Source organism: Anthonomus grandis, chromosome 6 (assembly GCF_022605725.1).
Source record: "Anthonomus grandis grandis chromosome 6, icAntGran1.3, whole genome shotgun sequence".
Classification (NCBI taxonomy): domain Eukaryota; kingdom Metazoa; phylum Arthropoda; class Insecta; order Coleoptera; family Curculionidae; genus Anthonomus; species Anthonomus grandis.
Genome location: NC_065551.1, coordinates 9,117,243 through 9,131,556, shown reverse-complemented (window position 1 = coordinate 9,131,556; position 14,314 = coordinate 9,117,243). Strand labels below are relative to the sequence as shown.

The following is a 14,314-nucleotide window of genomic DNA, read 5'->3' as shown; positions in this document are numbered from 1 at the left end:
GCGAAAAATGTCATTACATAATTAATTAACCTTAATATTTTTTATGTGACGACGCTGGTGGTAAAAATACAAAAGTATTTTGCTGTTTAAACGTAAATAAACGTAAACTTACCGATGAAACGTTAAATTTGGATTTTGATGCTTTACTCTCTTTACTACACAAGAATGCACCATGATCGTTTATTTGGGCATTAATTTTCTCCAAAAAAGTACGAAAATAACAAAAAACTGATAAAACACACTCTAAACACAAAATACGCCCTTAGACTCAATAATTTAATGCGTTTATTTGTTTTAATTCCTTGGCAACATCGCTCGGGATTCATTCATTCATAATTTTTGACAGAACTTGAAAAAGATTAAAACGTGCCTAATACTGTAGCGCAACGTTGCCGAAGTGACGAAATTTTTTAATGCTCCAAGATATTTTTGTTTTGACTGCTGCTTTTATTATTATTTTTGTTTTTAAATTAAGTCAATTTTTCTATGAATTTTATTAATTTTCGATTAGTTTTTTTTCATTATAAGCACAATTATATTTCCGACTCAAATAACCTTTAAAAGGTATTACATTTTTTAATACTTAAAAAGCGGATAAATAGCTCTGGCAAAAGTGCAATATTGTAAAAGAAGGACAAAAGATTGAGAGGAAAATATATTTTGCCATTTTAAAATGTAAACAATGTAGTCTCTTAAGCTGGATTTATACAGACAAATAAAGTAAAATAAGAAATAAAATAAAAATAAAATAAGAGTTAAATGTACAAAAGTTCCATAACGCATTTATATAGCAAAATAATATAAAAATAAAATAAGAAGTTGACCAAAATCCAACTTTCATATTTTATTTTATGTGAAAACGAAGCTGCGCGCGTTATTTTGGTCACAACACACCCTCTCAAGACAGAGAGGTACTGTAACCTGGCATGTAATTGGTTACCCTTATTTCTTATTTGTTATTTTATTATATATATAAATATATATTTTATATATATATTTTCATTTTTCGGACATCTAAAAAACATTAAACTACTTCCACGCTTTGTAAAACAACTGTCTACCGAACAATAAGTCGACATTTTAATATAATAGATTATATTAATTTGCCAGTCCACTGAGTCCACCCGGTACAACTAGTAACAAAACGCTCGCACATTAAAGCGATTTAAACTCTACTCACTGTGTAACCCAACAGATTCGATTGTAGGAGCGTCGCCCGGCAAATGAAGTGAGGGGCGGTGAATAGGTAATTCGTCGCGTGAAGCCGAGTGAAGCAACTTGTATTTTATTCAGTAAACTTTGACTAGGGTTAATTTCAACTTTTAGATCTGATGATGCCTTAGGGCGAAACACGTGTAAAAGTTTTTTTAAAAAATAAACATAATCTGAGACCATTAACCTGTTAAGAAGTCTCTTTGAGAAAAATGGACTACTTTTTTGAATAGAAAACAGCTCTCTATATAAAAAAAAATAATTAATTAATTGAACTATTTATGTATGGCCTATGCCGGAAAGAAAAGCAGGGCAACTAGATCCTCAAAAGCATAGTACAGAAACATCAGCCAGAGTCCGTAATGAAGACACTTAACGTGCAGTTAGAAGAAAAGTTTATTTAGTACACTTTTCATTTATCAAAAATAAAATACCAACTTTGGACAAAATTTTAACATTGCTTGGCACAGACGATTGTATGACGATTTATTTATTGTATTTAACGAGTAAAAAACTCTCATGGAATACTTTAAAAGATAGATTTTGCATGGGAAAAGCATAATCACAAATCTGTTTCACTAGGAAGCAAAGAATTTGTTTGCTGGAGAAGAAAACTCGTAAATCATCAAGCAGTACCGCAGGGAGCAAAAGAAAATCTTTTAGTTTGATAACTAGGCTTAACAAAGGATATCTTATTCAACAAATATGTTAAGATAAATAGATAGCCAGTTTCCGCTAAGTACACATGAAAGTCTTATCAAGGGGCACTAATATGCCATCAATGAACAAGGAAGAATATTTAAAATTACACATATGGAAAGTAAAGACGATTTCGTAAAAGAAGGTTTGTTAGGTTTTGAGTCGTGCCAGATGGGAGATTGTCACAAGGATATGATGCATGCAGATGTTTTTAAGGAGTATTTTGGAGAAATATAATATAAAATAAAATTTGTTCCAGCTGACTCGGTGGTGGTCTTGGACAACGCTAGCTACCATTCACATAGAGAGGACCTCCATTACATCCTGCAGAGAACAATAAATTGTGGCTTGGCTTAGTGACAAGAATATTAAGTTTGGACCCAACATGATAAAAGAAAAGTTACTAGCTACAGCAAGTATTTACATATCTCCCTCTTAAAGTATACCGGGGAAGATATAGCGTTACTCTGCTGCGCTTACCGCCACATCATTGCCAATTAAATCCTGCGACTTCATTTGGGCGCAAATGAAAGGATTTGTTGTAAGACGAAACATTGTTTTGAAGTGAAAGACTTTAAAATACTATTTGATCAAGCCATGAAGGAAGTGATTCCAGGTGAAAAGCAGTGATTCCGGTGAAAAGCAGTAGAGCATATTACAAAAGAGATGGTTTGATTCTTTAATTATTATTTCACGGGGTGATGACAGCTCTTTATCAGATGATGAAAATTATATTTTTTTATATTTTAATTATCTATTATTTATAATATTTTTTTAAAATAATTATATTATCTTATCAATATTTATTTTAATCAGATGACAAAAAATATATTTTTTTTATGTTTAAATAATTGTTGTTCAATTAGTTTGTTATAACTAGAATGTTTGTCCAATGGATAACGATAAAAAAAGCTCATAAACCGACCCGGGCCAACTCGGGTGGTACTATCTGCGATCCGTAAAAAGAATTATTTATTTTTATAAAAAAGCATATATTATTGAAGGATGCTATAAATTCGTAAGATTGCCCAAATTTCTGAATTATTTTTTATATAAGAGAATTTCTAGTATTGTTATCCTGGTAGCCCCCTGTTTAAAAAAAATTAACTAATACACTATATTTTTAAGATTACTTACCCGATATTACTGCATAAAATAGCATAACTGAACAGAAGAATGCTACCTGATCTAAAACCAAAAAAGAAAAATTATAATATATTCATAAATGTAAGAAAAGTTCTTCTAATATTTTTCATTAAACATTAAATATATTTAACGGATCATTATAAAAGTTAAGTTTTAAATCAGTTTTTTTTCACATTTTATTTACAGAGTGTTCTAAATATTTAAGTATGTACACTGTGTCTAATTTTGGATGAGATTGCAGCGTATTTCTGTTATTTTTTAAGATATAGTTTTGGGGTTTTCGCGACCCCATATCACTTTTTTCTAAAACTTTTAAAGCCATAAATGGAAATGTTCCTATTAATTTTGTTCCTGAAATACAGGGCGAAAACAAAAATATGCCCTTTTTGGAGATTTCTCAAGGCCTCTATAAAATAGAAAAACAAATTAAAACTGCCTATAATAGATATTTTTATGTAAAACTCAGTGGCGTATTTAAAATTTTTCTTAGAGCACTATTTTTAAGATTGGATTGCACAACCTTGGTATTTTTTTAATGGAACAGCTTGTATATTTTAACGTCAAATTTTTAATTTTTTTTTCTGAATACATTGATGTATCATAACATCATTTTTAATAAATTTTAGTTTCAAAAATTAGAAAAAACCATATTTATGTTTGTTATTTTAATAGTAGGCCTTGCATTATTTCATGCATGCATCTAATTATTACTTTTTTAAAATGCCATGTGATTTAAACCTATTTTAAACATAAATTTAAAAAATGTAGAAAAGAAAAAAAATATATCGGTGCAGATTTACAGACATTTTGTATTATACATATATCACATACAGTTTCCATCCGCTTTAAGGCATTTAAATTTATAAAGGGTTACCTTTGAAGTTTATCTATATTATTATGCCGATTTGCATCGATTTTATTTTTACGTATGGCCATACAAAGAATTCTAAAGTACTTAAATCCGGTGACCTCGGTGGCCGTCTGATTGGCCATGCCAATCTACCAATGTCTACCAATATCAGCACTTAAATATTCTTTAAATACTCTTGAATTATGAGCAGGCGCTACATCTTGCTGGAAATATATCTGATGTCGTGGTGCCAAAGGTATACCCTACAGCATATTATTTTGTAATATGTTTAGGTATTGTTCGGTTTGAATTGAATTTGGATGTATTTATTTCTAAATATAATTGAATAACTATTTTAAATATTTTTTCTTTTTGTAAAATAAAGTTTTTAAACAACCTGTACACACTCTGTAGATCGTCCTCGACAGAGGCATTTCACATCAATTCGACGGAATGTCTTTATTCTTTTTACATTTTTATATATTAAGCTCACTTCATCTTAAAACGCAGTCGCGTTTAGTTTATCCTTTTTGTACACCCAAAAATTTAATTTGATCAGCGTCAACCTCCTTTTCCTTTCCTAAAACCCACCTTCCTTTCATCTGATACAAGAAGAGCAGCAGAAAGCCGGCCGGCTAAAAAGAGTGTTCATCCAGAGAATTGTAAGTACCTTTTATTCCCATTAATAATTAAAAAATACAGTCCACATTTCCCTCCTGGCATACGTATTCAAGCTATCTAAACGATTTATTGGCCTTCGAGCCAGATTTGTTATTTTTTTCTCTTTTTTTTCATGTATGTACATTGTTTTAAAAATTCTCTGACACAAAATGTAATTTAAATACTTTAAAAATTACTTATTCATTCCAGCATAATTTGTTATATTTTTAAAATTGATATCACAATAGGAAGAACATAAATACACACAAATTTAAGTCTTTTGAAATTATTAAAATACAATTTTAAATATACATGGAATACTTAGTTTCTCAGGGTCGGCGGCAAATTCATCACCTTTTTGTAAAAGAATTTTGTTATTGGTACCATCACCACTGCTGTTTCTATCTCCGTATCTTCGCAGGTATTTGGATCGTCACATATATCGAATGTGTTTTTTGTAGTTTATCTATTTTCGCGTTCAGTGAAAATATTTCTGGTGCTTGGGCACAGATGTAAATAGCTCCGCATGTGCGGAGCTATTTACTTCTGTGGCTTGGGTTTAAATATTATTTAGTTTGTCAATTCGACGTTGTACAGAGTGATCAAAGTTCAATACAATTTAAATATAGTAATTGATTCTTACTTTACTTCCTCTTACCGTTGTCAATTGTTATAAAATATGAATTTGCGTGAGAATTGGTTGATTTACTAAAAATCAATTATTGTCAATTAATACTAAAAAAGATAGTTTTTTTTAACCTTATTACAAATAAAATAGAAGTTTTCTGAATTTATCGGATAATCTAAAATCAACAAATTTTTTTTAATACATTAACTAATCGCATAAATTGCTATTTTTTTCTGATCACGTTGACTGATTATTATGCTGATAAATCGTTATTGGTCAATATGTCCGATAAATTGAAAAAATTAAAACTTTTACGACTTACTCAAATAAGTCGAATTGGTGAACTTTATGAAGTAGCAAAATCTTCAAGAAATGATACCTCTATACAGTCTGCTTTGCAAGTTCGTTATCAGCAGATTGAACTTATTAATGATGAATTTTTTAAGAATCATGATGCTATTATTGCTCTATTGGATGATGATGATGCCTTATTTTTTGATAAAATAACGACTGATTTCGAAACTCATTATTGATTCATTAAGGAAACATATTTTAAATTTAATAATTCTAATAATGACTCATAGTCAAATAATGGTAATTCATCTCAAACCAGTAGTTTTTCTCGTCAATCTGTATCTTTGCTGCCCTTATCAGTCCCAACCTTTAATGGAGAAATATCCCAATTTCCCACTTATAAAGATTTATTTTAAGCAATAGTGCATAATATTAATTAAATATCAGATATGGAAAAATTTAAATATCTATTAGGTTCTTTAAAGTGACAATAGGTTCTTTAAAGTTCTTTAAATATGACCTTATCATTAATTCAAAATTTACCCCTTACTGAAAGTAATTATAAAATTGCTTATGATAGTTTATGTGAAAGATATTATCGCTGTAAAATAGAATTGCGGCCAATCATTGGGCTGCAATTGAAAGTACCCAAAAACTCTCCTCTGATACTACACAAGAGATGCGTAACCTTTTAGATATCTTTTCGCATAATTAGGAAGCTTTGCGTAATTTAGGAATACCAATTGATTTCTGGGACTATGTTTTGGTACAAATGATGCTTAAAAGGATAGACATATCTGTGGCCACTAAATTTGAGTTACAAGTTACAGATACGAATCAAATGCCTTATTTTCAACAGCTGATTGCATATCTAGATAAACACTGTTTTGCTCTAGATAATAAGAGACTACTAGGAAAGAAAAGAAGATAATCCAAAAGCCTTTTACCTCAAATACACAGCATAAATCAAATTTTTCTAAACCCTCTACAGAAGTCTTTTTCACTAGAGGTAACCCAGTTAATAGCACTAATTTCCAAAGTAGACAAGACAATAAGTTGAGTTGTAAATTATGTCAAAAAGGTAGTCATTCTATTTTTAAATATCAAGATTTTTTATCAAAATCACCCAATGAACGTTACACTATTTTTAAAGCGAATCATCTTTGCATAAACTGTCTTAGTAATTCTCATTCTGACTCTCATTCTAAAAACTGCACTTCTGCGTTTTCTTGTCACAAATGCAGTCTTAAGCATCACACTTTAATTCATTTCATAAACATTTCTAGCTCATCTAATGAACCTTCTAATATTTGCAATATTCAGGGTGCAAATGTACAGCAGGATGAAGTTGAGTCACATTTGTCCACCCCTAGTAACACAATTGTTGGTATGACTGTAGACTGTAACCAATGCTTGCAATCTTCAGACAGTTTGAATTCTTCCAAAATTCTCTTAGCCACCGCTCTAGTAGCGTTTCTTGAGAGTAGAGGTAATTATTAACCTGTCGGAGTTTTGGTAGACTCAGGGTCAAGGTCAAATTTTATTACTAAGGGTTGCGTTAAGCGTCTTGGACTAATTCCTTACAAAATGTCACATAGTATTCACGGGATAGGTCAGATTCTCGTATAAAGTATAAGGAGTTTCATCCATAATTCAACCATTAGATTCAGCTTGTTTTCATCAGAGTATAGAAGCTGTTGTCATTCCAAAAATTTGTGGAGATCTACCACACTCAAATATTGCCGCCACCTCTTGGTCGCATTTGAAAAATTGCCAACTGGCTGATCCACTTTTCTATAAATCACGTCCTGATGATGCCTTACTTGGCGCAGATGTATTTGCTCGTGTCCTTAAACATGACAGATTAATAGGAGATCTAGATGATCCTGTAGATTTGAATAGTGTTTTTCGATATTTACTAATGGGAAAAACACGCTCTTCTCCCTATCAATCTATTTCTGCAAGTTTATTATGTACGCACTTTCTTGAAGATACACTTCGAAGATTCTGGAGTGTTGATGAGGTTCCCAAAGTCACTTTAATGTCTCCTGATGATAAAGTGGCAGAAAAAATTTATTTGGAAAAAAACAACTTATCGAAATGAAGTAGGAAGATTTGTTGTGTCATTGCCATTTCGCTCAACCTGACCTTCCTTACCAGGTAGCCGCGAGCTTGCTCTTAAACATTTTTTATCTTTAGAGCGTAAATTACAAAAAGATTCAGATCTTTATCAATAATATTCTGCATTTATGAATAAATATTTGGAGGGCACATGAAAATTGTTTCTATACTTGGGTTACCGAATAGATGGAGTGGTCACGTGGTCGTTCTGCGCCGAAGGTGTGGCCTAGAGCCTCGATAGGGTTCATGACTTGGGGTTTTATTTAATTTTATTAGTCGAGCGGCTTTAGATCGTTTTGGTTGAATTTTCTGCTATTCGAATATTTGAATCTTCGGAATATTGAAAAGTTGAGATTAAGTTTATTTTTTTGTTAATTTGTTAATTTGTTTGTTAACAAATAATGGCTGACGCGCCACGTACACCCCCCATTATCACCCCCCACATATAACAAAGTGCAAAAAGTCCAATTTACAGCAGAAGCAGCACGTAGAAAATATTTTTAATATATAGTGTCACCCAAGATGAGCGAATTTATACAAAAAATGTTGTAGTTAAAATTTGACCGTTTGGCATTCAGCCCTGCTTGATTAAAAAATAAAATTTAGCATATTATTATTTTTTTAACACTATTCTTGGGTGTGCCTCTTCTTTCTGCTTACTATCTGCCGCCCTCGGCCTGCTGTTCTTCTTTCTTAGTGTTCGTCTTTTCCTGCGTATCTTCTTTAGCCCAATCCAAGGTGTGTAGGCAACGTGCTGAGGAATGAATCGCCGTGGAGCAAAACACGGTCGCTGACGTTCCCTCTGGAATACCGGGCGACCTTCCAGAGTATCCAGTCTTACGCAGGTAAACGGCTCTGCCTGGGTGGACCACTATTTCCGATATACTCGTGGGACTAACATGGACCATCACAAAACAAAAAAAACTCTCTCTCCTTCGTTCCTCCTCTACTATGGCGGGCTCTGATACATCAGAGCTCACGTTTCCTTCAGCTCCTGTTGCGGGCCCTTTATCTGATGGGCCCACACATTCTCCCACCCCCGAGGGCTCTGCCTCAGCAGGGAACCCGGTAATCTCCGACGTCAACATTGACGATCTAGCTGGAGCTCTCAACAGGGCACAGCTGAAAAGAAATAACCTCAGCGGTTCTGAGAAAAGAAGGAGAAGGAAAGCTAGGGCTGCAGAAGAGGCCAAAAGCTCCCTGGACTCGGCTTCCGCGGCGGACCTGGCACCTACTCCCTCAGAGGCTTGCAAGCCTGGGGCTTCCACTAATGAGGGACCAGGCAATAAAAGGCTCAGGACACCCGGGTCTACGCCTACCGAGCGCGGGCTAGCGGGGCTAAGAGACCGCGGACCGCTGAGTCCCGGCCTCAAGTCAGCTAGGCGCGATCGGTCGGCAGCGCCAAGCTGCAGCTGGCAGTGTGCCGAACGAGACAGCTCGAGGTCGATTTCACTGGCGAACAGCTGCTACAATTCGTACAATTCGGTGACTGAGGCCATACTGCGGACTTTGTCCGGCAGTGAGGCACAATCACTGCAATTCCATCCACCGCGGCTGATCAGGAACCACATTCTGTTAACGGCCGCGAACAACTGGCCGGACAACAGTGGATCCCTCCACGCCATCTTAAGGAATTCCGGGTAATAGACATAAGTCTGACAAGGATACCCTGAGGCTTCTGCAGCTTCAAAATCCGGGCCTCCTGTGCTCCCAGTGGAGAGTGTGGGAGCGCAAGGAAGAGGCTAAGAACCTCAGGCTGGTGGTGGGGGTGGATGAAGGGTCGGCCAAAATGATAAGGGACAGATAGGGCTCGCTATTTTATAGCATCACCAGAACCTCTGTGTCCCTTATCGAGAGCAAGAAAGCGGCTGATGACACCTGGGTGGCTACTTCCACAGTGGCCCCTGGGCCCTCGGCCGCCGACTTAGAAAAGGCCACTACTGCTGACACCGCAGCTTCCGACGGGCCAGGGCAATCCATAGACAATGGCCCTTTCAGCTCCAAGGACTAAGCCTGCTGGCAGTCCGCCAGTCCCACACCATACAGCATGCCTTTAACATTTCTGCAGGCGACTCTACAGCATGGAAGAGCGTCCAGCGCTGTTCTGTGCAAAAGGCTCACTGAGCTCCATATCGACGTCGCCTTATTACAGGAGCCCTGGACTTACCAGGGCTCTGTTAAAGGCGTGGGTTTAACAGGCGGCACACTACATAAACATGTACCTTGTGAGAATCCCCGCGCAATCATCCTTACTAAGATTGTGCGGTGCTTTCTCCTCTCAGGTCTCTGTACAAGGGACCTAGTAGCCGTCAAACTGTCAATAGACACGGGAAAGGATCTGGTAGTCTGCTCTGCCTACTTTCCCATCGAAATTGAATCACCCTCCCCCGGCCGTCACTGCGGTGGTCAAATACTGTGAAGACTTGGGTCTCCCGCTTCTCATGGGCTGCGATTCGAATTTACATCACGGCCTTTGGGGATGCGGAGATGAGAACCCAAGGGGCCGCTCCCTGGTTGAATTCCTGTGCTCAAATGACCTAGAACTACTCAACCGAGGCAGTGTCCCAATTTTCTACTGCAATAGGGGTCAATCAGTTATTAACCTTACTATCTGTTCACCTAGTACTGTGAAAACTTTCAGCTCATGGAGAGTATCCCTTGAGGTCACAATGTCGGACCACAGGCACATTCTTTTGGAATTAAAGGAGCAGGCTCGGTGCGATACTCCAGTCTACAGAAATCTAAGGCCGACATAGAGATCGGGACTGTCAACCTGACTCGTGCACTAAGCTTGCCACTGACGGGGATGCGTTCCACGCAGCTCAAAGGCAATACAAAAAGATACTCAGGGACTCCAAAAGACAGTGCTGGAGGCGGTTCTGCGATGATGTTGAAAACACACACTCCGAAGCACGACCGTGCAAAGTACTGTCCAAGGAACCTGGAATTAAAGTGAGGTCGCTGTCACTCCCAGATGGCGGCATTACTACCAATGAGCGGGAGTCACTGGAGGTCATGCTGCGTACTCACTTTCCAGACTCCAACTCATCTGGCGATCCTCCTAGCTGTTCTCGGGCTCCGATTCGCTTAGAGGTCGAGATTGCTAGAAGAATAATTACCTACGAGAGGGTGAAATGGGCAATCAAGGCATTCCCCTCCTTCAAATCTCCGGGCATGGATGGATTATATCCATGCCTTTTGCAAAACGGGTTAGAAGTAATAACCCCACACATAGTCAGACTATTCAGGACAACCCTTGCTCAGGGCTACGTCCCAAAGTTGTGGCTTCAATTGAAAGTCGTCTTCATTCCGAAACCCGGAAAACGATTTTACATATCCCAAATCGTACCGACCTATCAGCCTTACTAGCTTTATGCTGAAGGCGATGGAGAGGCTGATTGATCGGTACCTTAAGAAAAGCATTCTAATCAAAAAATCACTGCATGTGCACCAATACGCCTATCAGGCGGGCAAATCCACGGACCTGGCCCTACACCACCTCGTGAGGAAGGTGGAGCGTGCTCTGGGTAGTGGCAAGGCTTGTCTGGGTGCGTTTTTAGACATTGAAGAGGCGTTCCACAATACCCCTTTCGCATTAATCTGCCAAGCACTCGAGAACCACGGCTCAGAACCCTGTTTGGTTAGCTGGATAGAGGCCATGCTCTTGAAACGTCATGTATCTGTCCAGCTCAACAACGAGATTGTCGAAACGTCGGCGGCTATGGGCTGCCCGCAGGGAGGAGTATTATCCCCTACCTTGTGGTGCCTTGTGATCGACAGCCTGATAAATCTTTTAAACAATGCTGGCCTATACACACAGGCCTACGCTGATGATCTGGTAATCCTTTGCCCGGGGAAAGACGCCGTCTCAATGCGAGGCCCTATGATGAGAGCCCTGCGTATGGTGGACATACGGTGCCTCTCGGAGGGTCGCAGGATTAACCCTAAAAAAGCAGAACTCCTACTATTCACGAGGAGACATAACTTTCGCACGTCCCCTGTTATATCTCTAGATGGCGTGCTACTGCATTACTTCAGGACAGTTCGATTTCTGGGAATCAAGTTAGATCCCAAACTCTCCTGGTACGATCATACAGACACCAGAATGAAGAAGGCCACCTGCGCGCTATGGGCCTGCAGGCGGGCTTTTGGCAATACCTGGGGTCTGTCTCCTAAGATCCTCCACTGGATCTACGCATTGTGAGATCTCTTCTCGCATATGGGGCTATCGTTTGGTGGCTATGTACGGAGAAAGCGAAAATTCGTGCTCAACTGGACAGAGTCCAACGTCTTGCATGTCTCAGCATAACGGGTTCCATGCAAACGGCGCCAACTAGAGCGCTTGAGACTCTGCTGAGCCTTCCACCTTTGGACCTCATTGTGCAATTCGAGGCAATGAGGACTGCGTACAGGCTATACGTCCTCGGCGTCTGTTTGTCTGCTTTGCAACAAAGGCACTACATTTTGAATTAGTTTCCAATTTATCTAGTGATGCTCTCTTAGGCGCCCTTCGCAGATTCGTTGCGCGACGTGGTAGGCTTAAAGCCCTTTATAGCGATTGTGGGACCAACTTTACTAGCGCGAACTAACTTTACTAAGTGGAAAATGCGGCAAAGTCTGAAATTATTCAATGGCATTTCAACCCGCCTTCGTCGCCCCATTTCGGTGGTCTATGGGAGTCGGGAGTGAAGTTAGTCAAGACTCATCTCTTTAGAGTTATTGGCAATTAAAATTTATCAACTTATAAAATAACTAAAAATATCTACATTCTTTACATCAAAGAGGTAAATGGCATGTAGACACGTCAAATATATCAGTGGGTATATTGGTACTCATAAAAGATGATGTACCCTGCATGCAGTGGTGAATGGGTCGAGTGGTGGAAGTGTATCCGGGCTGATTGAAGCGCCTAGTAGTGAAACTATGTCCGCTTCCTACATATAGTAATTAGTTAAGTTTTTGAGAAAAAAAGAAAAGGTGTTCTATACCTTTTTTTTGTCGGCGGTTTTTCATGTTCGGTTTTCATTGCATTTGGATGTATTTATTTCTAAATATAATTGAATAACTATTTTTAATAATTTTTCTATTTGTAAAATAATGTTTTTTGGCAACCTGTACATACTCTGTAGATCGTCCTCGACAGAGGCATTTCACATCAATTCGACGGAATGTCTTTATTCTTTTTACATTTTTCAATATTAAGCTCACTTCATTTTAAAATGCGGTCGCATTTTGTTTATCCTTTTTGTACACCTAAAATTTAATTTGATCAGCGTCAACCTCCTTTTCCTCTCCTAACACCTACCTTCCTTTCATCTGATTCAAGAAGAGCAGCAGAAAGCCGGCCGGCTAAAGAGAGTGATCCAGAGAATTGTAAGTACCTTTTATTCCCATAAATAATTAAAAAATACAGTCCACATTTTCCTCCTGGCATACGTATTGAAGCTATCTGAATGATTTAGGTATCTTTGGGTAGTTAAGCTACCCTCAAAAATTGTCTATACAATTTTAATGCCCAATACAAAAGATGAAGCACTAAAACCAAATCGGCCTCATTGCGGTCATTTAAAAATAATATGTTGGTTCTTTTGATACCAATGTCTTGTACATTGCCTATTAAACATGCCGCTGCTGCTTATATAGAATTCGTCAGATGTGAGTAAGTGAATCGTGAGGATTCAATTCTCGAATTTTTTCACTTTTGTTTTTAAAACTTCTACCTCTTCCTCTACTTTTCTACAGGAAATTTGGGGTTCCTATTTTACACGTGCTGTAACAATTATTTCAGCAGCTTCATTTCTTTTAACATGAGGTTAGCTAGGTTTTGAATAGCAACCAGAATACCGTACCCCGAGATGGCTGACGTTCTGGAAACCTAATAAGATTTTTTTTATTTTTTGAACTTTGTAACAAAATAAAGTCCATTCTTTATCTGTTTAAATATAATTGCAGCGTTGCTTCGACCTTTTTGTTAAGAACTTAGAAGATTAAGTTATGAAACATGAATGTATTCAGAAAAAAAGCGCAAAAATTTGACGTTAAAATATATAGGGAATTGCAATTAAAAAATACCAAGTTTGTACCCAATCTTTAAAATAGTCGTCTACAACAAAATTTCTAAATGCACTGACATTTTTTGTAAAAATATCTATTATAAGCAGTTTTAATTTTTTTTCTATCTTATATAGGGCCTGAGAAATAATAATATCTCCAAAAGTAAATATTTTCGTTTTTGCTTTGTATTTCTGGAACAAAAGTAGTTTAGAACATTTCTGTTTGTGGCTTTAAAAATTTTAGAAAAAAGTGATATAGCGAAAACAGCAAATCTATATCTTAAAAAATAACAGAGATACCCTGCAATCTTATTTAAAATGGACACAGTGTTCAATGAATTTGACAATTTTAAGTCAAAAACGTTTTATAAATATATATCCGCTGGCTTTGTTGATGAGATACAGTGTATCCTATAAATATTTTTAAATAAATATAAAAATGTTTTCGTGAATATCTTATATATTCTTAATCCAATTTTGTTGTAATTTATAATAGTAAGTTATTGACTTAGTACTAGTTTGACTAATTTTTTTTAAGTTCTCTCGCGTCCCGAGCGATACCTAAACTAACATTTTTGACTAAAAAAATGCAAGCCTCTGTTTTTTGTTGAGTTTTTTACTCTCTTTGGATAAATTAATTGAAAAATTACA

General features: G+C 37.0%; 1 protein-coding gene across 2 annotated transcripts in view; it reads right to left on the bottom strand.

The window, feature by feature from the left end:
• Positions 1 to 14,314, bottom strand: part of LOC126737385 (equilibrative nucleoside transporter 3-like) — a 58,036-nt gene that overhangs the window by 27,644 nt on the left and 16,078 nt on the right. For both annotated transcript variants that reach the window (XM_050442267.1, XM_050442268.1), the window contains exon 4: positions 3,049 to 3,099. In XM_050442267.1, the coding sequence (XP_050298224.1) occupies positions 3,049 to 3,099 (51 nt within the window). The remainder of the gene's footprint in view (positions 1 to 3,048; positions 3,100 to 14,314) is intronic.